At 34.3% G+C, this 22,989-nt stretch overlaps 1 protein-coding gene across 4 annotated transcripts in view; it reads right to left on the reverse strand.

The window, feature by feature from the left end:
• Positions 1-22,989, reverse strand: part of CENPK (centromere protein K) — a 37,731-nt gene that overhangs the window by 2,768 nt on the left and 11,974 nt on the right. For all 4 annotated transcript variants that reach the window (XM_049103326.1, XM_025448426.3, XM_025448425.2 and 1 more), the window contains exons 5-9: positions 19,657-19,729; positions 16,196-16,242; positions 4,883-4,965; positions 4,688-4,786; positions 4,239-4,365 (exon numbers count right to left, since the gene is read on the reverse strand). In XM_049103326.1, the coding sequence (XP_048959283.1) occupies positions 4,239-4,365; positions 4,688-4,786; positions 4,883-4,965; positions 16,196-16,242; positions 19,657-19,729 (429 nt within the window). The remainder of the gene's footprint in view (positions 1-4,238; positions 4,366-4,687; positions 4,787-4,882; positions 4,966-16,195; positions 16,243-19,656; positions 19,730-22,989) is intronic.

The following is a 22,989-nucleotide window of genomic DNA, read 5'->3' on the forward strand; positions in this document are numbered from 1 at the left end:
AGAATCTAAAGGGGATCTGCTAGAAATCTCCTACTAATCTTAATCAGCAGTTTTTGAGCTCAGGTATTTAATTAATTACAAAGTCACCTACTGTAGTGAAAGCTAGTACCTTTCTGATAACCATCAAAGATTACCAGGGAAGTCACTATAAAGTCTTATGTAGCAGCACCTGGGTGGCTCAGTAGGTTAAGTGTCTGCCTTTGGCTCACGTCATGATCCAGGATTACAGGGATAGGACCCCATGTTGGGCTCCCTGCTCAGTGGGGAGTCTGTTTCTCCCTCTCCCTCTCGCCCCACTCATTCTCTCTCTCTCTCTCTCAAATAAATTAAAAACTTTTGACCAAAAAAAATTTAAGGTCTTCTGTAAGTACAAATATGTTAAAGAAAGAGTAAAAATAAATTGATTCCTCAGTAAAGATAGTAAAGCTGGATATCAAAAACTCCTGGTCTCTAATACCTTCTCTTTAAAAAGAAAAAAGATTTTATTTATTTACTCATGAGAGACACAGAGAGGCAGCGACACAGGCAGAGGGAGAAGCACGCTCCTCACAGGGAGCCTGATGTAGCATTCAATCCCAGGACCCTGGGATCACACCCTGAGCTGAAGGCAGATGCTCAACCACTGAGCCACCCAGGCGTCCCTCTAATACCTTCTCAAATTAAAGAGAAATTTAAAAAAGCAGCATTGAGTAGTGATGAAAGCAAAGAGAATTAAAGAACTGATACAGAAATAAGCAGCAACAAAGCAAGATTAAAATATAAATATTTGAAACAATCAAAGAAGAGCAGAGGAAAAATATGAGAACCAAGAAAAAAAATATTTCAAGATAAGGATATGAAAAACAATATGACACAATAAAATAAAATTTCCATGAAATGAAATGTGATCTAAATCTGACCCAAAAACAATGCCATCTTCAAAGCGAACTGATATTGAATGATCAACATTGTTATGTATCTTTGTGAAATTACTGAAGTCTAGGGATAAAGAACTCTTCAAGCATGTATTCAAGATATCTAGAAGCTGACCTCAGATCACCACAGCATATTCTATTTCAGAAGAATGGAAAAAAAAAAAAAATGGAAAAAAGAATGGAGTAATCCCTACCAGATCTTGAGATTTGTTTTTTTATGTGCTAAAAATATCCTTTTACTATAAAAGCAAACAAAGCATTTTCATCATTCAAGAACCTAAAAATAAAATGCCCAGGAATTCTGCTTGAATAAATAAGTTATCAAAAAAAATCCATCAAATCAAATAATTAAAAACTCAAAATAAATGATAAAAGATGAGAAGCATCGAATCCAATACAATATAAAGACTAAACACATACATGAATATTGGTATGAGAACAGAATAAAAATGCTATATATATAAACCGGCCAAAATTAAAATAACAGAAATTGTAATGAGTGTATAGGAGAAAGAATGTTAATTTCCTTATCCTTCATAGTAGGGAGTCAATGAATGTTGTCTAAAAATTAAAGATGAAAATTTATTTTTTTAAAGATTTTCTTTATTTATTCATGAGACATAAAGAGAGAGGCAGAGACATAGGCAGAGGGAGAAGCAGGCTCCCCATGGGGAACCTGATTTGGGACTTGATCCCAAAACTCCGGGATCACACCCTGAGCCAAAGGCAGACCTCAACTGCTGAGCCACTCAGGTGTCCCTAAAGATGAAATTTTAAAAAGTATTATGTTTTATAACGTTTTTCATAATTAGCTTTCTCTATATCGGGGATCTCTCCAGAATTAAAATCACTTGAAGCCAAGAAATATTTATCTGAGTTAAATAAATTAACCTCACTCATTGTTCCTCTATGAATTTAAGTAGAATTACATGTAATACTTAGTTTATATTGGCCTATACAAAACTACATTGATCTGAGGGTGCCTAGGTAGCTCATTCAGTTAAATGTCTGCCTTCAGCTCAGGTCATGATCCTGGGGTCCTAGGATCAAGCCGTGGATAGGGCTCCTTGCTTGCTGGGTAGTCTGCTTTGCTCTCTCTTTCTCTCTTAGATAGATAGATAGATAGATAGATAGATAGATAGATAGATAGATAGATGATAAATAGATAAATAGATAAATAAATAAAATCTTTATTTAAAAAAATACTCCACTGATCTGCACATCCATCAATTCATTTATGCTTCTATATATGTATGTGTTTAGGGAGAGGTCTCAAATTATGTTCACCTAATGTTAATGATACAGTGGAGGGACTTGAGTTTTTTTCTTTTTTTAACATATCTTTGAATGATAAAGCTCGTGTTATGGACTGAACCATGCCTCTCAAAACTTCTATGTTCAGTCTCACCCCATGGTGACTATATTTGGAGACGAAGCTCTAAAAGAGGTAATTAAAGTTAAGTGTGACCATAGCAGTGGTACCCTAATCCAGCTATATATAATATATATGCCAGAGAGTAGACTTACAAAGATGAAATTAACACATTAAGGAGCTGAGAGTGCATGGTGCGTGAACAGAGACACAGACATAAATCATTACTACAAAATCCTGTGACAAATGCTAATAAAATGGCACGTAAACTTCACTTAACACCCACACACAGAGATGCCTGAGTGGCACAGTCAGTTAAGCATCCAACTCTTAGTTTCAGCTCAGGTTGTGATCTCAGAGTTGTGAGATTAAGTCCCATGTCAGGCTCCACGCTCTGCACAGAGATTGCTTACATTTCTCTCTCCCTCTCCCCCTCCTTCTGCCACACTCGAACTGTCTCTCTCATATGAATAAATCTTAAAAAAAAAAAAACTTCATAGAAAAGATGTTGTTTAAGTCTTAAGTAAAAATTTGCTATCCTGGGATCCCTGGGTGGCGCAGCGGTTTGGCGCCTGCCTTTGGCCCAGGGTGCGATCCTGGAGACCCGGGATCGAATCCCACGTCGGGCTCCCTGCATGGAGCCTGATTCTCCCTCTGCCTGTGTCGCTGCCTCTCTCTCTCTCTCTCTCTCTCTCTCTCTCTCTGATTATCATGAATAAATAAATAAATAAAATCTTTAAAAAAAAATTTGCTATCCTTATCAGATATGAAGTGTTCTGTAAGCAGAGAAAATAAAACCTTTAAGTCACAAAAAGTGACAAGTCATTGCATAGTTGCTGGAACTAGAGTGGTATAGTTGAATGGATTCATGTAAGAGATGAATAAAGCATGGTTAGACAGGAGGTTCAGAAGATAGACAAAGTCCAAATATAAATCTATTACTCTTTGCGTTTATCGGCTTCATCCAATAGGGAGCCATTAGTTTTATGTTGAAAAACGCTTAAAGTATATATTTTTAGAAAAATCATTCTGATGCCAGTTTCAATACCTACAAGCTCTACTTATATGTAGATAATTACACAATGCTTTCACAAGCTCTATTTATTTATACTATATACTGTTTTTTAAAAAGGAATTAAAGTAGTTGTTCTCAATCTTTTGTCACCAAATAAAATATTTGCTTTTGTGAAAAAGGTTTATTACATCATACCTAACTAGTAAAATAGTCAAGAACTTACATTAACTAACAGCTATCTTCTGATTTTAAAAATTACACATGCTCAACATGGGAAATTTGGAAAACCGTAAAAACAAAAACAAATCTCACCTAAAATCCTAGCCGCTAGGCATAGGCACTATTACATTTTTGTTATAAATCAGACATAAAATTTAAGTGGCTGTGTTTTAACCATTTAACAATATATTGTAAGCATTTTAGTAATTCTTTTGGTAGTGTTCAATATATTTTAAAAGGTGTATTTTTTCCCCTATTATATGGATAAATATTTTATTTTATTTATTTATTTATTTATTTATTTATTTATTTATTTATTTATTTGATAAATATTTTAAAAATGCATTTAGTCCGGTTTTATTGAATTGAGTTGCTTCTAATTTTTCAATCAATATTAAATGTGATGATGGAATATTTCTTTTTTTTTTAAAGATTTATTTATTCATGATAGACATGGAGAAAGAGAGAGAGCGAGCAAGAGTAGCAGAGACACAGGCAGAGGGAGAAGCAGGCTCCATGCAGAGAGCCTGACGCGGTACTCGATCCCAGGTCTCCAGGATCACGCCCTGGGCCAAAGGCGGGTGCTAAACCATTGAGCCACCCAGGGATCCCCTGATGAAATATTTCTGTACATGTATCTCTGTGTATCTTCAAAATGTATAAAAAACTTACAATCTCATATACAAATATCTACATGAATATGTTCTCTAAAACTTACCTTTTTCTTTTTAACATTTCCATCAGGCAGAGGAAAATGATCTTCCAGAAACTCACCCAAGGTAATCAAGAGTTTCTCCTTATATTCTTTTATGTCATGCATTTTAGTGTTCAGCTCATCAAAGACTCTATAGAGATTTTAAAAATTAAAAGAAATATTTTACTGATAAAATACACAAAATATAAGTATATGTAAATGCTAACTCATAAAGTTGATCAAATATTTTGTTTAAACTTCATTTGTTCAAAACAAATAACTAGCTTTATGAAGCAGAATTCTTTAACTTGTAGGGAAACTATATATCAAATCAAAAGTAAAATATAACTAAGAATTGGCAAAAGTTAAATACAGTAAAACTCATAATTTCTAATAAAACTTCCCTTTTCATGTATTTCATGCAACATAAAAAAATAACTTTTTCCTATTTCAAAAACCTAGAATACAAATACCTTGATTCAGAAAATGTCACAACCTGCTGTTTCAATTTATTGTGTAGTACATTAAGAGATTCCAATATCTGTTGTTGTTCATCCAGCCACTGTTGCTCCCTTTAAACATGGAAAAACACCAACAATAGCCAAATAAAACATTAATGCCACTTCAATAAACAGCAGTGATTAAAGATAATTATAATATAATTATACCTTTCCAAGTCTTCCTTTAACTTTTCATTCTTTGACTGAACAGTAGAGAGTACCAATTCAAGATCAACTCTCAATTTTTGGAACTAGGACAAAATAATTCAAATTAATTCTTAGTCTGTAATCTTATAAAGTTATATTTATGAATGAGAGTGAAATTGACATTTGTTTACTTAGATAGATACTCAGAAATCAAGAGCAAGAAAGCCTACCAGAAAGTCTGAAAGGAAATATACAGCAGGTACTAGGTTCTTTGTAATATTTCATTTGTTAAATTCAAAAATATAAGAAACAGTTTGAGCAATACGTTTTAATTTCATATTGAAAAACAAACAGTGAGTTTTAAGTAATCAAGTAGATTAGGTCTCTTTTCTAAGGAGTATACAAAAACAGACACAAATGATTATCATTCATTCAACAAATATTTATTGATCTACCAGGCATTGTTGAAGGAGTCAGGAATTCAAAGATGAACAAAGAGGAGAATCCAAACAAAAAAATAAGTAACTCCAGTGAGTGATCAGTATCACGAAGAAAAAATATGTCAAAATAGGAGCACAGACACGTAGAGCAGGAATAGCTCTTTTAGGTAGTAGTATGATATGCAAAGACTTTTCTGATCGGGTAAACAGTATAGCAGCAGATTAAGAAGACATGATAAAACATGATAAAATCTGCAAAAAAAAGTCCCATGAAGAGAAAACTGTAGGTACAAAGGCACTGAGGCAAGAATATGTGTGATTTGAGGAACATCAAAGAAGATTGTATGGATACACCAAATTAAAATAATATTTGGATTTTTTTCTAGTATCTTTTTGTTTCTAGAACATATTAGCTAAGTATTCCACTCTTCTGATGTCAAGAGTTTCCATTAGCTTTTTATGCATCTAAATTCATGATAATTTAAAGATGTATAATAACCATGAAAAAGGGGGCGTGAAATAATCAGTAAACAATTAGTATAAATAAAGTAGGTTTATTTTTAAAAAATACATAAGTCAAGAAATTGGAAGGAGAGGAAAACAGAAACAGAGAAAAGGTAATACAAAGAGGAAAGAAAAATCAAGTACAAAGATTTCAAAGCAACCAGTGTTATTAAATATGAACAAAAGAATTAAAGATGAATAATAGAAAGGTAACTGGAAAAATCTGCAAATATTTAAATATTAAAAACACATTTCCAAATAACCCATGAGTCAAAGAAGAATCTATAAGAAAAAAGAAATTTTTATGAATTATTTGAAAGTAAAAACAAAATAAAAATTTCTGGGGTGAAGCAAAAGCAGTACTCAGATGAGAATTTACAGCAGTAAAAGCTTATATTAAAAAAAAAAAAAAGCTCCAGGGTTGCCTGGGTGACTCCATCCTTTAAGCATCACTTCGGCTCAGGTTATGATTTCAGGATCCTAGGATCAAGCCCTAAGTCCAATTCCCTGCTCAGCAGGGAGTCTGCTTCTCCCTCTGCCCTTCCCCCTGCTCATGCTCTAACTCTCTTTCAAATAAATAAAATTAAAAAAAAAGAAAGAAAGAAAGAAAGAAAGAAAGAAAGAAAGAAAGAAAGACAGACAAAAGCTCTCAAATTAAGGACAGCTTCTACCATAAGAAAGAAGAACAGATAAAATCAAAAGTAAACTAAATAAAAAATGATTTTAAAAAAACTGACAGAAAAATAAGAAACCTGGAAGGAGGGGTTTTTTTTTTGGGCGGGGGGGAATCAATGAAACCCAAAGCTGACTCTGAGAAGGTCACCGTGATTGGCCATACTAATTACAAGAGAAAAAAAGAATAAAAATTACTAACATCAGGAACGATAGAGATGACTTTGCTATGAACATTAAAATGATGAGGGAATGCTATGAACAAAATTAATAAATCTGACAAATTAGATGAGATGGATAAACTATAAGACACAAACTGCCACTTCTTCAGAGAAAAATAGAAAAACTGACTAGCTATAGAAAAACAGTTTGTGGGATCCCTGGGTGGCGCAGCGGTTTAGCGCCTGCCTTTGGCCCAGGGCGCGATCCTGGAGACCCGGGATCGAATCCCACGTCGGGCTCCCAGTGCATGGAGCCTGCTTCTCCCTCTGCCTGTGTCTCTGCCTCTCTCTCTCTCTCTCTCTCTCTGTGTGTGACTATCATAAATAAATAAAAAAAAAAAATTAAAAAAAAAAAAAAAAAAAAAAAGAAAAACAGTTTGTGACCAGACACTTTCCCACAAAGAAAAGTCTAGCCCCAGATGGCTTTACCTGTGCATTCTAGCAAACATTTAAGGAATACATACGGATTCTATACAAACTCTTTTAAAGAGAGAATATTTCTCAACTCATTCTGTTAGGCTTGATACCAAAGCCTGACCAAGATGTCAGAAGAAAACCACAAACTAGTATCTCCCATTAACACAGATGCAAAAACCTTAATAAAATTTTAATAAATTAAATCTATCAATAAATAAAAAAGATTAACACATTATAGCAAAAAGGGTTTATCTAAGGAATACATCTGGTTAAACAGATAATATAAAATTTTTAAAGAATCAATGTACTAATAAGTCAATGAATTCAAGTATAGTCAGAGGATATAAAATTAATATGCAGCAATCTATTGCATTTCTGTAACTAAAAATGAAGCAGTAGAAAGAGAAATTAAGAAAACAATCTCATTTATAACCACACAAAAAAAACAATAAAATACCTAGGAATAAACTTAACCAAGGAGATGAAAGATCTATACTCCAAAAACTATAAAACACTGATGAAAGAAACTGAAAATGACACAAACATAAAGATACTTCATGCTCATGGACAGGAAAAAAACAATATTTTTTATTATTTTTTAAGATTTTATTTATTTATTTATTATTTATTTATTTATTTTATTTATTTATTCAGATTCCAGAACTCCGGGATCACGCCCTGAGCTAAAGGCAGAGGCTCAACCACTGAGCCACCCAGGCGTCCCCAAACCAATTATTTTTTAAATGTCTATACTACCCAGAGCAATCTGCAGATTTAACACAATCCCTACCAAAATACCAATAGTAGTTTTCACAGAACTAGGACAAATAATTCTAAAATTTGTATGGAACCCCAAAAGACCCCATATAGCCAAAGCCATCTTGAAAAAGAACAAAAGCTGGTGGCTTCAGAATCCCAGATTTCAAGATGTACTACAAAGCTGCAGTAATCAAAACAGTATGGTACTGGCACAAAAACAGATACATTGATCAATGGAACAGAAGAGAGTCCAGAAGGAAATCCATTCTGTTATGGTCAATTAATCTATGACAAAGTTGGCATATATATAATGGGGAAAAGATGTTTTTTTCAACAAATGGTGATGGGACAACAGGACAGCTAAATGAAAAAAAAAAAGAAAGAAAGAAAGAAATTGGGCCACTTTCTTATACCATACACAAAATAAATTCAAAATGGATTAAAGGCCTTAATGTGAGGGGTACCTGGGTGGCTCACTGGTTGAGCATCTGCCTTTGGCTCAGGTCGTGATCCTGGGGTCCTGGGATCGAGTCCCACATCGGGCTCCCCAAAGAGAGCCTACTTCTCCCTCTGCCTATGTCTCTGCCTTTCTCTGTGTCTTTCATGAATAAATAAAAATCTTAAAAAAAAAAAAGACCTTGATGTGAGACCTAAAATCATAGAATTTCTGAAAGAAGATACAGGCAGTAATTTCTGTGACATTAGCTACAGAAATATTTTTCTAGCTAAGTCTCCTCTGATAAGGAAGACAAAAGCAAAATGAAACTATTGAGACTACACCAAAATAAAAAAGAAACTATAAACAAAACTTACCGAAAGGGAGAAGATACTTGCAAATGATGTATCTGATACAGGGCTCATATCTGACTATATAAAGAACTTACACAACTCAGTACCAGCAAAAAACAAATAACCCAATTACTATTCAGGGCAGAGGACCTGAATAGTACTTTTTCCAAAGAGAATAACCAGGGGTACCTGGATACCTGGATGGCTCAATTGGTTAAGCATCTCCTTTGGCTCAGATCATGATCCTGGGGTCCAGGGATCGAGCCCCACATTGGGCTCCCCATTCAGTGAGGAGAATGCTTGTCCCTCTCCCTCTGCCCCTCCCCCCTGCTGGTACTCACTCTCTCTCTCTCAAATAATAAAAACTTTAAAAAAGAGGACATAAAGATGGTCAACAAACATGAAAAGATTCTCAACATCACTAATCATCAGGGAAATGCATTATTAAAGCCACAGTGAGATATCACTATACGTCTGTCAGAATGGCTAAAATCAAAAAGAAAGAAATAACAAGTGTTGGCAAGGAAGTGAAGAAAAAGGAATCCTATGCACTGTTGGTAAGAATGAGATTGATGCAGCCATTGTGGAAAACAGTATGGAGGTTCCTCAAAAAATTAAAAATAGAATTACCATGTGATCCAGTAATTCCACTAACTAGGTATTTACCCAAAGAAAACAAAAACATTAATTTGAAAAGATATGTGCACCCTTATGTTAAATGAAGCATCATTTACAATACCAAAGATAACAAAAGTAACCCAAGTGCCCTTCAATAGATGAATGGATAAAGATATGGTTGTATATGTACTATGGAATATTATTCAGCCATAACAAAGAATGACATCTTGCCATTTGCAACAACACTGGATGTATCTAGAGGGCATAATGCTAAGTGAAATAAGTCAGAAAGAGAAATACTACAGCCGTATGATTTCACCTACACATGGAATTTAAGAAACAAAAGAACAAAGAAAAAAAGACACACAAAAGAAGTCTTAAATGTGGAGAATAAAATGGGTTGCCAGAGAGGAGGTGTATAGAGGGATAGGGAAAATAGATAAAGGGGATTAAAAGTGCTCTTATTTTAATAAGCACTGAGAAACATATAGGATTGTTGAATCATTATATTGTATACCTGAAACTAATGCTCCATGCTTTAAAAAGTCAATGTAATTTATTATATCAACAGAGTAAAATAGAAAAAAAATTATCTTCTTAATGAATTCAGAAAGAATAAATGACAAATTTCAATAAAAATTCCTAATTTTAGAAAAGGTCTTCATAAATTGTAATGGGAAGTAATTTCGGGGCAGCCCCAGTGGCGCAGCGGTTTGGCGCCACCTGCAGCCTGCGGTGTGATCCTGGAGACCCAGGATCGAGTCCCACATCAGGCTCCCTGCACGGAGCCTGCTTCTCCCTCTGCCTGTGTCTCTGCCTCTCTCTCTTTCTGTGTCTATGAATAAATAAATAAAATCTTTAAAAAAAATTAAGTAATTTCGACTTAATTTCACTTATGAAAAACCTACTGCTAACATCATACTTGATGAAAAGAGCAAATGCTATCCACTTAGATCAGAAACAAGGCAAAAATATCTATTCTCACCACTTTTATTATATAGATTACTAAATGTTCCAGGGGCATCTCAGTGGCTCTCTTAGTTAAGGGAATGACTCAATTTCAGCTCAGGTCACTATCTCAGAGTGGTTAGACTCCACTCAGCAAGGAGTCGACTTGGGATTCTCTCCCTGTCTGCTAGGGCATGCTCTCTCTCACTCACAAATAAATCTTTTAAAAAACGTAAGTGTTTTAGAACAGTACAATAAGCCAAGGAAAACCTATGAAAGGCATCCAGGGGCACCTGGCTGGCACAGTTAATTGCCTGGCTCTTGGTTTCAGCTCAGATTGCAATCTCAGGATTGTGAGATCAAGCCCTCGTGTGCAGCTCCTTGCTCATCATGGAGTCTGTCTGCTGGAGATTCTCTCTCCCTCTCCTGCTGCTCTTCTCAATTGTACTCTTACTCTCTCGCTCTCTCATAAATAAATAAATAAATAAATAAATAAATAAATAAGTAAGTAAGTAAGTAAATCACATAAAAGCCATCCAAATGCAAAAGAATAAATATGTGCCCCTGATCTCAAGTGACATGACTAGCTATTTATAAAATCCTACAGCATCCACAAAGCCACTAGAATAAGAGGTTAATCATACTAATACATCAATGTACAAATATTAATTGTATTTATACGTAGCAGCAATAATTGACAACTAAAAAATACCACTGTCATAGGATTAAAAATATGAAATACCAAAGGGATGAATTTGACAAAAATGTAGAAGACCTGCATACTTCTATTACAACTTTGCTAAGTCAAATAATCATGAAATGGAATGTCTGGCTCACTCAATCAGTAGAGCATGAGATTCTTACTCTTTTTTTTTTTTTAAGATTCTTAATCTTTAAGTCATGAGTTTGAGCCCCATGTTTGGGGTAGTTTGCTTAAATAAACATTTTTTTAAAAAACCAAGAATATTGAATTTTGTCACTTATTCTTTCTGAATTCACTAAGATGATCAAATGTCTTTTTTTCTTTTCTAATCTTTGATATAATGAATTATAAAACACTGATGAGATAAGTCTTAAAAAATTGTAAATAAGCAGAGACCTACATAAACACAGAGATCATACAGGGCTCATGGGTCTGAACTGAGACTCAGTCTGTTAAAGATGTCAATTCGCCTCAAATTAAACTACAGAATCTGGGCAATCTCAGTCAAAATTTAGTAAGTTTTTTATAGGACTGAATGATCAGCCAACTCTATATGAAAATATAAAACAATATTGAGAAAAAACAAAAAAGAGAATTCATACTATTTTATTTCAAAATTCTAAAACTTCAGTAAATAAAACAATGTGGAATTGACATAAAGACAGAAAGACAGAAAAAAGTAAGAGAAATAACCAAAATGAAAAACAAATGGAGTCGAAATGGATCCACACATATATGGTCAGTCAATTAATTTTCAATAAACATGCAAAGGAAATTCAAAAGAAAAAAAATAATTTTTTCAACAATTTGTGAACACCCACAATTAGTATTTATATGAAAGGAAAGTTTATCAATAACTCATTCCATATAAAAACATTAATTCAAAATAAATCATAAATGTAAAACTTTGAAATTTTTAAAGAAAACATTCAAGAAATCTTTGTGACCTTAAGTTGGGCAAATATTCCTATATTTGAGCACAAACCTTAAAAAATACTTGATAAAACACAATTAATCAAACTGGAAACTTATGTTTTTTAAAAGACACTGTTAAGAGAATAAAAAGATAAGTGTGCAGGAGTTACCTGAGCAAGGCAAGGTGGCACAAAATGCACATTACCAAGAAAGGCCTGTCTTTAGGTCAGGTTCCTTGTGGACTCCTGAAGGATGAGCTCTGAGGCCCTGGAATATATGTCTGATAAGAATGTTTATGTAGGGGTGCCAGGATGGTTCAGTGACTTCAAGCCCCACTTGGGTGTGGAGGCTATTTAAAAAAAAAAAAAAGTGTTTATGTATGCCTGGAGCCTTACATACTTGGTACCAGTTTGATTAGAGAGTTTATTCTAACTATGTGATTTTTGGTAAATGCAATTTTGCTCTGGAGGGCTGGAGTGTGAATAGGTGAGTTCAGTCAAGGAGGCCCCTGATGCATGGTGACTGACTACTGATAAAAACTCTAGACAAGAAGTCTGGGGTGAGGTTCCTTATCTAACAAACGAACAAACAAAAAGTTCCTTTTTGACAATACTTTGCACATGTGACACTCAGCTGCAAGGAGAACTAAATCCATCAACTCCACTGGGAAAGGACTCCTACAAGCTTAGCCTATGTGTGTTTTCCCTTGCTCATTTTAATCTGTGTCTTCTCACTGTAAAAAACTGTAATTATGAGTATAGCTTTTTTTTTTTTTTAAGATTGATTTATTCATGAGAGACACAGAGAGGGAGGCAGAGGCACAGGCAGAGGGAGAAGCAGGTTCCCTGTGGGGAGCCCAATGTGGAACTTGATCCCAAACTCGATCTCAAGACCTCAGGATCATGACCTGAGCCAAAGGCAGATGTTCAACCATTGAGTAAATCAGGTGCCCGAGTATAGCTTTTCCGAGTCATAGCCCATCAACAAAATGAGTGGACTTGGGGAAAACCCTGACAACAGCTGGCATCAGAAGTGGGATTTTGCTATAATGACCCTGGCTCGCCAAAACACAATGAAAGCACTCTGTGGGAAAAAGAAGGATAATGGGGCAGAGAATGATGAATTTGGCACCTAATGTTTAACCAGTCAACAAAGATACAAGACAACAGCCACACCATGATCAATAATTACAGGTAGATACATAGTCAAAGGAATTTAGAAGTGACAGAAAAAAATTCTCAAGACAGTTGCCTAACTGGATACATAAGGAAATATGAAATAATGAGAAAGAGAAATAAGCTAAATGTTCAATTTCTGTTATTTTTATCAGTAATAATTAAAATGAAAGCCGAATGTTAAGACCAATGTTGGAACTGCATCAAGTTTGGATTTCAGCCAGTTCAAATCAGTGCTGATAGTCTAAGGGCTGCTACCAAAGGGAAACTTACAGTGGATCATTAAGTCATGTATCATTTAGAATTCATATTGAAAATTTGATGGCTCTTTTCAACATAAAAAAGAATACGAATCTTTCATTCTGGGAAAATGTTCATATATTATTTATTGTTCTATTATTCTAATTTTCCTTTTCTTTGCCATCTGTACTCTGTAGGAAATTTCCATTACTATAATTACCTACATTTTTGTGTTTATTTCAGGTATCATGTTTTCAATGAGAAAGGCTCTTATTCTCTGATTGGTCCTTTTTAAAATAACACCTTCGTTGAGATATAATTCACAAACCATACAGGTTACCACTTAAAGTGCATAATTCACTAATTTTTAGTGTACTTGTATAGTTGTCCAAACATCACCACCATCTATTTTAGGATATTTTCATCATCCCAAAAGGAAACCTGTTAGCAGTATCCATTAGCAGTCATTCATCACTTCCTCTCCAATCAGCAACAACCTACTTTTTCTGTCTCCATGAATTTGCCTATTATGGACTTTTTATATAAATGGAATACGATATGCAATCCTTTGTGACTGGCTTCTTTCATTTAGCATACTGTTTTCAAGATACACCTGTATTATGGTATATCAGTACTTCATTTTCTTAGACAATAATATGTCATTGGATAGATACTATTTATTTATCCATTCATCCACTGATGACATTTGGGTTGTTTATTCTTTTTGGCCATTATAAAAAATGCTGCTATGAACACTCATGTGTAAGTTTTTGTGTGGATACACACTTATTTTCACTTCTCTTGGGTATATAGCTGGGAGTGAAAATACTGGTTCAAATGGTAACTCTGTTATCTTCTGAGGTACTACCAGACTGTTTTCCAAAGTGGCTGCACCATTTTATACTCCCAGGAGTAGTTTATCAATGTTCTAATTTTTCCACATCTCCACCAGTACTTGTCATTGTCTGTCTTTTGATTATATAGCCATACTAGGAGTATGAAGTCGTACTTCTTTTAAGTTGGCATTCTGTTATGTTATAAATATTTTTTTTCAAAGATTTACTCATTTATTTGAGAGAAAAAGAGAGCACAAGCAAGGGGAGGGACAGAGGGAGGAGAGAATCTCAAGCAGACTCTCCACGGAGTGTGGAGTCCAACAAGGGGATAGATTTCATGATCCTGTGACCAGGAGGAGAGCCAAAATCAAGAGTTAGATATTTTTATTAAATTCTTTGTTCCCTGAATTGTCTCTATTTCCTTAAAGTTCATCTTAGTCAGTTGTTTTGAGTTTCTGCCTTTCCATTTGGAGGCATTCACAACAAATGCTCATGACAACTAGCTGCCCACTTATGTTTAAAACTCAAAAATAGGGATCCCTGGGTGGCGCAGCGGTTTGGCGCCTGCCTTTGGCCCAGGGCGCGATCCTGGAGACCCAGGATCGAATCCCACGTCAGGCTCCCGGTGCATGGAGCCTGCTTCTCCCTCTGCCTGTGTCTCTGCCTCTCTCTCTCTCTCTCTCTCTCTCTCTCTGTGTGACTATCATAAATAAATAAAAATTAAAAAAAAAAACTCAAAAATACTTAAAACCTTGTTTATGAATGGCATTTTTTGATGTACACCAACCTTGCTTTTTCAATGGGAATCCTGTATATTAACATTTATAGATCTTTTTTTCTTAAGCCATTTAGATTTTCCAGAGAAGATTCTTTTATCTCCAGTCTGAGACTATTTTATACTAGATTACAAGACTTCCAGAGAAAGAACAGGGGAAGGAGGTGGTACTCCTACCACATAGTATAAACATATTAACTTGATCTTTCTGACTTTTGACTTGCACACCAATCCTACTAAACACCCAATCTGGTATTCTTGCGTCCAGAACCTCAATAGTTTAATGTCTCCATATCCTATACCACCAGTTTCCCAAGTGTTTGGGTAAAAAGTTAGCTGCTTGATTAGAAAAGAAAAGGTCTAACAGTCTATTCTTTTGCTGTAAAAGAAATCTTGTTTTTAGCTCCAGACTTGAACCTTGAATATTATAGTACCAGATTCCTTCAAATCCCAAGACTTCTTTCAACTCTGTAGAGCAGATAATCTCTTTTCAGTCCTGTCTCTTGACACACAGATACTTATTTCCTTCCATGCATTTTACATTCTTGTTTACAAATTTGTTTGACCTAATGGATTTACACCTTTTTTTTTTTTTAAGATTTTATTTATTTATTCCTGAGAGACACAGAGAGAGAGGCAGAGACACAGGCTGAGGGAGAAGCAGGCTCCCTGTGGAAAGCCCGATGTGAGACTTGATCAGGATCATGACCTGAGCCAAATGCAGACGCTCAACCACTGAGTCATCCAGGCATCCTTGGACTTACACTTTTAAAAAATGTGTTTATTGACATGTAAGTTAAATTCTGAGAACAGGTGAATATTATGATCATTTAACTATGTTTAATGCTTTTGCTTTTATTATGAAGAGTTTATTTATTTTTTTTTTAAAGATTTTATTTATTTATTCATGATAGTCACACAGAGAGAGAGAGAGAGAGGCAGAGACATAGGCAGAGGGAGAAACAGGCTCCATGCAGGGAGCCCGATGTGGGATTCGATCCCGGGTCTCCAGGATCGCACCCTGGGCCAAAGGCAGGCGCCAAACCGCTGCGCCACCCAGGGATCCCTATTATGAAGAGTTTAATCAAATGAAAATTAAATTTAAGAATAAAGTTTACATACTAAACGCTAACAAGAGTTCTGATATACAAATTGGTGAGATGAAATTCAAACCATTTAAAATATTCCATTCAATAAAACATAAAATCAAAATAAAAAATTTATATGGCTTTTAAGTGGTTTCATCCTATTTATGTCACGAATCCCAAACACTTCTAGTTATAAGCTAATAAGGGTTACTACAGATTCATTAAGTGACTTACCTCCTCTTTTCCTAATGTTACTAGAACTTCTTCATTCAGTGAAATTACTGCAGAAACAAAACAAACCGAAATTATATATATATATATATGCTTTCTTAACTCTCAAAAATAAAGAATTTGATTTTTTGATTTCTAAGATACCTCTATATTTTCTTCTTTAACATCTTATACATATATAACCAACTTTAATTTTAGACAAACATGACATTTATGCATTTTTTAGTTTTATGCCTTTTGTCTTTTTAATCCCTCAAAAACAAAATTAATAATCTATACTGTGTCCTTTAAATATTTCTCTCTGTAATTATATGATCCTATGCATATACATGTAGATGTACAGATAACGTACATCTTGATTACAGCCATGCTAGGCGGTATGAATAATACATTGTACCTGTACATTACCTGTTTCATATATGCAAGGGTTATTCATTTTGGTATTGCTGGTTTTAAAGAATGGGATATCATACACATTATTCTTATTTTCACTAAACAAAATCTCCAAGGAAATCCTTTCTATTCATCTTATGTAAGTCTAATTCATAATTTTAAATCACTTCAAAATATTCTACAGAATAAACATACCATATTGTAGTGATATTAATACTGACTGAACCTAACTTTTAGCCACAAAAAAACAATAATGGTGTAAGCAATTTTTTAACATATGTCTTTACGTGCTAGTGCTTCTATTTCTTTGGGATAAATTTTCAGAAACAGAATTTCCTAGAAGGAAATACATATTTTTAATTTTAAAATAGAATGCCAGATTCTTTTCTAAAAAAATTCTATTAGCAATTAAGAAACACCAAAAAATATAAACTCTTCTAAAATTTTTGCCAATTTATGAGTATAAACTAACGTTTCAGTTTAATTTTGTATAGCAAAATTATTATTTTTTTAAGATTTTATTTATTTATTCATGACACAGAGAGAGAGAGAGAGAGAGACACAGAGAGAGAGAGAGAGAAGCAGGCTCCATGCAGGGAGCGTGACATGGGACTCGATCCCGGGTATCCAGGATCACGCCCTAGGCTGAAGGCGGTGCTAAACTGACGAGCCACTGGGACTGCCCAGTATAGCAAAATTAAATCCTTATACTTAGAAAAGTTCAATCTTTGTACTTTGTTTACTTTTCCTAATAAAGTACTATTTAAAATTTCTCAAATAATATGCTACTGAAAACTTTCTAATTTATCTGCTATTCTAGAGGGACAAGACAACTGACCGGAAAGAGCTTCCCACATGTGCTTCATAGGCCCTGTATCAGAACTGATTATTGGCAGCTCCAGGATGGCTACCAAATCATTTCAACAAAAATGAAAAGGATTCTAAGAACATAAAGTTATAATCTCCCTCTTGGCCAGTGTGGCCATGAGTAGTATTTCCTATTGATTCACACAATCATTTCAACTCATACAATATAGCAGCTTCTAAGAATATAAATATATTTTAAGTCCTTTCAGTGTGGCAGTCTATGGGACTGGCAACCCCAAGCAAAAGGTGTATTTGGCTTACGGATCAGCCTGTGTGCTTGGTGTTATCAGTACAAAACATGTATATAAGGGATGATGATAATAAGAAAAATAAAAATTGAAAATTTCCTGATACATAGCATCAAAACAAATAAAATACTTAGAAATAAATTTAACCTAGGAGGCAAAAGACTTGTATGCCAGAAACTATAAAATGTGGCTGAAAAAAATTAAAGATACCAACAAACATAAAAATATCCCATGTTCAAGGATTAGAAGACTTAATATCGTTAAACATCAATATTACCCAAACTGACCAACAGCTTCAATGTAATTTCCATCAAAATCCCAGTATTTTTGTAGAAAATAGAAAAAAATCCACCCTAAAATTCACATGGAATATCAAAGGAACCCAAATAGCCAAATAAGTCTCACATTTCCTAATTTCAAAATTTACTACAAGGCTACAGTAGTCAAAAAAGTGTGCTGCTGGCATAGAAATAGACATATAGACCAATAGAAGAGAATAAAGAATCCAGAAATAAATCTTCACTATATGGTCAAATGATTTTTGACGAGGGTGCCAAGACAACTCAATGGGGGAAAGAACAGTTTTCTCAACAAATAATAATGGGAAAGCTAGATAATACACTTGTAAAGGAATGAAGTTAGACCTTTAAAAAATAAAAAATAAATTAAAAAAAATTTAGAATAGCATGTAGAGTAGGAAGCAAAAATTGCTGAGCACAGTCCTCTAGAGAACAGCAAATTTTTTTTTAAAGATTTTATTTATTTATTCACGAGAGACACAGAGAGAGAGAGAGAAGCAGAGACACAGGCAGAGAGAGAAGCAGGCTTCATGCAGGGAGCCCGACGTGGGACTTGATCCCGTGTCTCCAGGATCACACCCTGGGCTGCAGGCGGCGCTAAACCGCTGCGCCACTGGGACTGCCCAGAACAGCAAATTTTAACAGCACAGTACGAGGCCTTTGAGATGCTCAATGTAATCCTGAGGAGGCAACAGGATATACAGTTTAATGCAAATTAAAGACACAACTGTGTACACACAGCTATCAGAAATGCCAAAATGTGGTAGTAAAAATGTGGAACAGTGGTAGATACAGATAGATTCGATATACATATATATATATATGTGTATATATATATGTCTATATGTATATATAGACATACATATCTATCTAATTGAACTGTATATATTATATAAAAAGTATGTATATATTTAAAATATAAAAAGTAGTTAAAATCAAGACTGTAGATGAAATTGTCTAGAAAGAAAATGAAAAGAAGAATCTCAACAACTGGGATTAGAGAGCGATAATCCTACACAGAAAACTAAAATGGGAATTGGGGGGAGTTAAAGGAGGCAAATGGGCAGGAGAAAGAAGTGAGATGCTAAAAGAAAGAGGCACAGTCGATATAAAAAACCAAATACATACATATATTTGACACAGAAAAAGTAAGCTTTCATAATAGAAAAGTATTTCCTAGCTGGGTATTTTAACTATAGATTTTTAAGCCATTTTCTATTTCTTGACAAAAGGCAAATATATAGCTGGCCCCTGCTGGACAAGTCAAGAGGCAACATACAATCTATGTGGTCCGTATGTAATTAAGTATCGAAAATAACTTTTCTCTTCTACCAGTTAAGTTTCATTCATTAAGATACGATTTACAGTTTCTACTGAGCAGGTAAGATAGTGTCTGTAAGGATCAAATGATGGTTATAATAAGGTCTCCATAACTTATGATTATTATAATGCCACAAATATATATTTACCTATAATAATAAAATAAGCACAAAATTATGTATATAAATGAAAGAAAAACTTAGGCAATTGCAACCAAGCTAAATGGATCTTGTAATACTTGTAATCATTACATTAAATTGCCACTAAAAAATAAAAATAAAAAAAAATTGCCACTAATAGGTTTACAGAAATATAAACCTAAAAATAAGAACCTTACTTTCAGGACTTTCTTTCTGCCATTGACTGAGTTCAGCAGTCAAACATTTAGCTTGCATAATTAATAATGACAGCTATATAAAAAAAAAAAAAAACAAGAGTATAAAACAGTTATTTCTTACAGAATATTCACACATGCTCATAGATTAAAGTATAGACATTTTTAATATTTTAACACAAGTTCCTAACATAAATAGCTAACATAATAGGCATCCAAACTATAAAAATTTATCACTCTAAACAAAATTCTGCTTTAAACCATACTAATTATAGCTTATAAATTGCCTGTTATACAAATGATATAATCTTTAAAAATGATTAATTCTACTTTACCACTCAACCTAAAATAAAAGGATATAAGCATATTTCTTTTATTTCCTAAATTAATATTACTTTAAAAATATAGGAGTGTCTAGCTGGTTCAGTCAGTAGAGCATGGGCCTCTTGACCCTGAGGCTGTGAGTTCGAGCCCCACATTGGGTGTACAGATTACTTAAAAATAAAATCTTCAGGGGCACCCGGGTGGCTCAGTGGTTGAGCATCTGTCTTTGGCTCAGGTCCTGGGATTGAGTCCTGCATCGGGCTCCACACAGGGTGCCTGCTTCTCCCTCCATGTCTCTGCTTCTCTCTGTGTGTCTCTCATGAATAAATAAATAAAATCTTTTTAAAAAATTTATTATTATTTATTTATTAGAGAGAGAGAGAACAAGCAGGGGAGGGGGGGGAAGGAGAAACAGACTCCCTGCTGAGCAGAAAGTCCAACTCAGGGCTCAGTCCCAGGACCCTGGGATCATGACCTGAGCCAAAGGCAGACACTCAGGCATTCCCCCCAAAATTTTAAAAAATACATATATAGAGACAATTATAAAATGAGATTGGTTCTACAGGTTATTTATAAAAATCAATTTTGCTACACAACAGTTTAAGATGGTATGTTCCTGATATTAACTGTAATTCATACAATCTAATCATTGTAATTTTGATAATTAACAAATCTATGTGATAAATCTCTGCCTGATTAGATTATTAGATTGAAGTCTAGGGACGCCTGGGTGGCTCAGTGGTTGTGTGTCTGTCTTGGGCTCCGGGTGTGATCCTGGAGTCCTGGGATCCAGTCCCACATCAGGCTCCCTGCAGTGAGCCTGCTTCTCCCTCTGCCTCTGTCTCTGTGTCTCTCATGAATAAATAAAATTTAAAATAATAATAATAATAAATAAATAAATTGAAGTCTATGTATATTTAAAGTTAAATTTCAGTACATTTTTTATCACCTCTATATACTTATTGGTAGCCAGATAAAAAACGCAATGGGTATTAATATTTACACTAAAAGAACAAGTACTGTCTTTCTAAGTAATATTTTTAATGATTTTATTTATTTATCTATTTGAGTAAGAGAAAGCACACAGCGGGGAGGAGCAGAGGGACAGTTGAGCATGAGCTCAACTCAGGGCTTGATCTCATGACCCTGAGATCATGACCTGAGCCAAAATCAAGAGTCGGATGCTTAATTGAGGGAGCTACCCAGGTGCTTCTTAACCAATTTTTATGATACAGAGAGCAGATGGTTCAAAGACCTTGCTCCGTATCACATCATTGACTGTTAAATAGAGGGAAAAACATCTAGTGTATTTCAAAGTTTTATATAATTACATAAAAATGCATTTACAGGTATTTAAAATTTTTACCAAAGGAGAATTTAACATCATTTTCTTATAGATATTAAATATGAATTTAAAAAGTCTGTTGTGAACTATAAAGAGATTTCATAAATGCTAATTATAACTAAGAAGAAATAACAAATTCTTAAAAAGTAGTATCCAAACTAGGCAAAACTATCATCACAATAAGTTGGTAACACTTTTTGTGAACATACTAAATTGAAATGCATAAAATAAATATTAATTTTTTAACCTTTTAAAAGAAAGTAATTTCATACGGTTCAACCTCATACTATGCTGATGACATACAGCTCTTACCTTCCCAAAGCCCATCTAAGGCAAACACCCAAATTATTTCTGACCTGCCAAATAATTAAACAATACTTTCTAAAAAATAACAGCAGTATTTCTAAAGTGACTTCTGTGAAATTTGAGAATTCTTTCCATTTTCTAATTTAAAATATCTAACTTCTTGCTTTAAAAATGGATTGAGTTTTAATACTGAAATTTTAAAGCTAATAGGTATGCAAAAAAGAGTAACTAAAGCAACCTTGAGATTATTTAAAAGGTCTGCTTACAAAGCTGGCTGGCCCTTGGCTGGTATCTGGGAACTTGTATTTTGAGATGGTTCCCACCAACTTATTAAGAGTGACTCATTGTGTCTGTACTGTTTTCACAAAGAATAGAACTTAAGCTGAGCACCTGCTTTCCTTCTGGAAGTCTGGTATTTTGGCAGAGGGTGCCTATGTGACTGGCCCCCACAAAACACCTTGGTCACTGAATCTCTAATGGGGTTCCCTGGTAAAAAAAAAAAAAAAATTCACACTGTCACAACCCTTTGGGGGCAACTAAGCACATCTTGTGTGAAACTCTGATAAGACAGAACTCCTGAAAGCTTGTGTCTGATATCCTCTGGACTTTACCCCATGGTCCTTTGCCCTTTGATGATTACTCTGTATCCTTTTAATATAATATATCTCAGCCATGAATCTAACTGTACTGAGTCTTAGGAGTCCTCCTGTGAGTTACTGTGAGACTTGTGAACTACTCCTGGGAGTAATCTTTGGGATTCCTTAGATAATCTGATTATTGACTATCTAAGGATACTGATTCTTTACAGCTATATAAGCACTTCCAGCAAAGCCAGTTGTTTGTTTGGATCATTGCATGAAAATCATTCAAGAAATGTATAGGCCCAGAGCCCAGTGATTCTGATTCAGTAGGTCTTAGTTTCTCTAATATAAGAACCACATTTCCCAAAAAAACTAGATGACAGTTTATTTACTATATAATCCTATTTCAAATACAATATTCAGTTTTACCCAGTACAAGAGAACTTTATTTTATTGATAGATGCAAAATGTTTTTTTAAAAGATAGCTTCATCCTTCATCACTAATTTCTAAAGACCTGATATAATAGGTACTTTCAAAAATGACAAATTAGTTTTTTCCCCTTCTTTTTCTCTCTCATTCTCATTCAGTATTATTATGCTCATAGATTCTCATTTTCTCATATTGTTATAATCAATCAAGGCCATTATTCCTTTTCTTGTTCAAATGATGTTAAATTTGTGTTTTTCTGGAACAGTGCCTAAATCTTTATTTTTCATAACTTATTTTTCAAATTAGACACATTTACACTGAGTAGCACTAAAAGGAAATTTAAATTTCT

Source organism: Canis lupus, chromosome 2 (genome assembly GCF_003254725.2).
Source record: "Canis lupus dingo isolate Sandy chromosome 2, ASM325472v2, whole genome shotgun sequence".
Classification (NCBI taxonomy): Eukaryota; Metazoa; Chordata; class Mammalia; order Carnivora; family Canidae; genus Canis; species Canis lupus.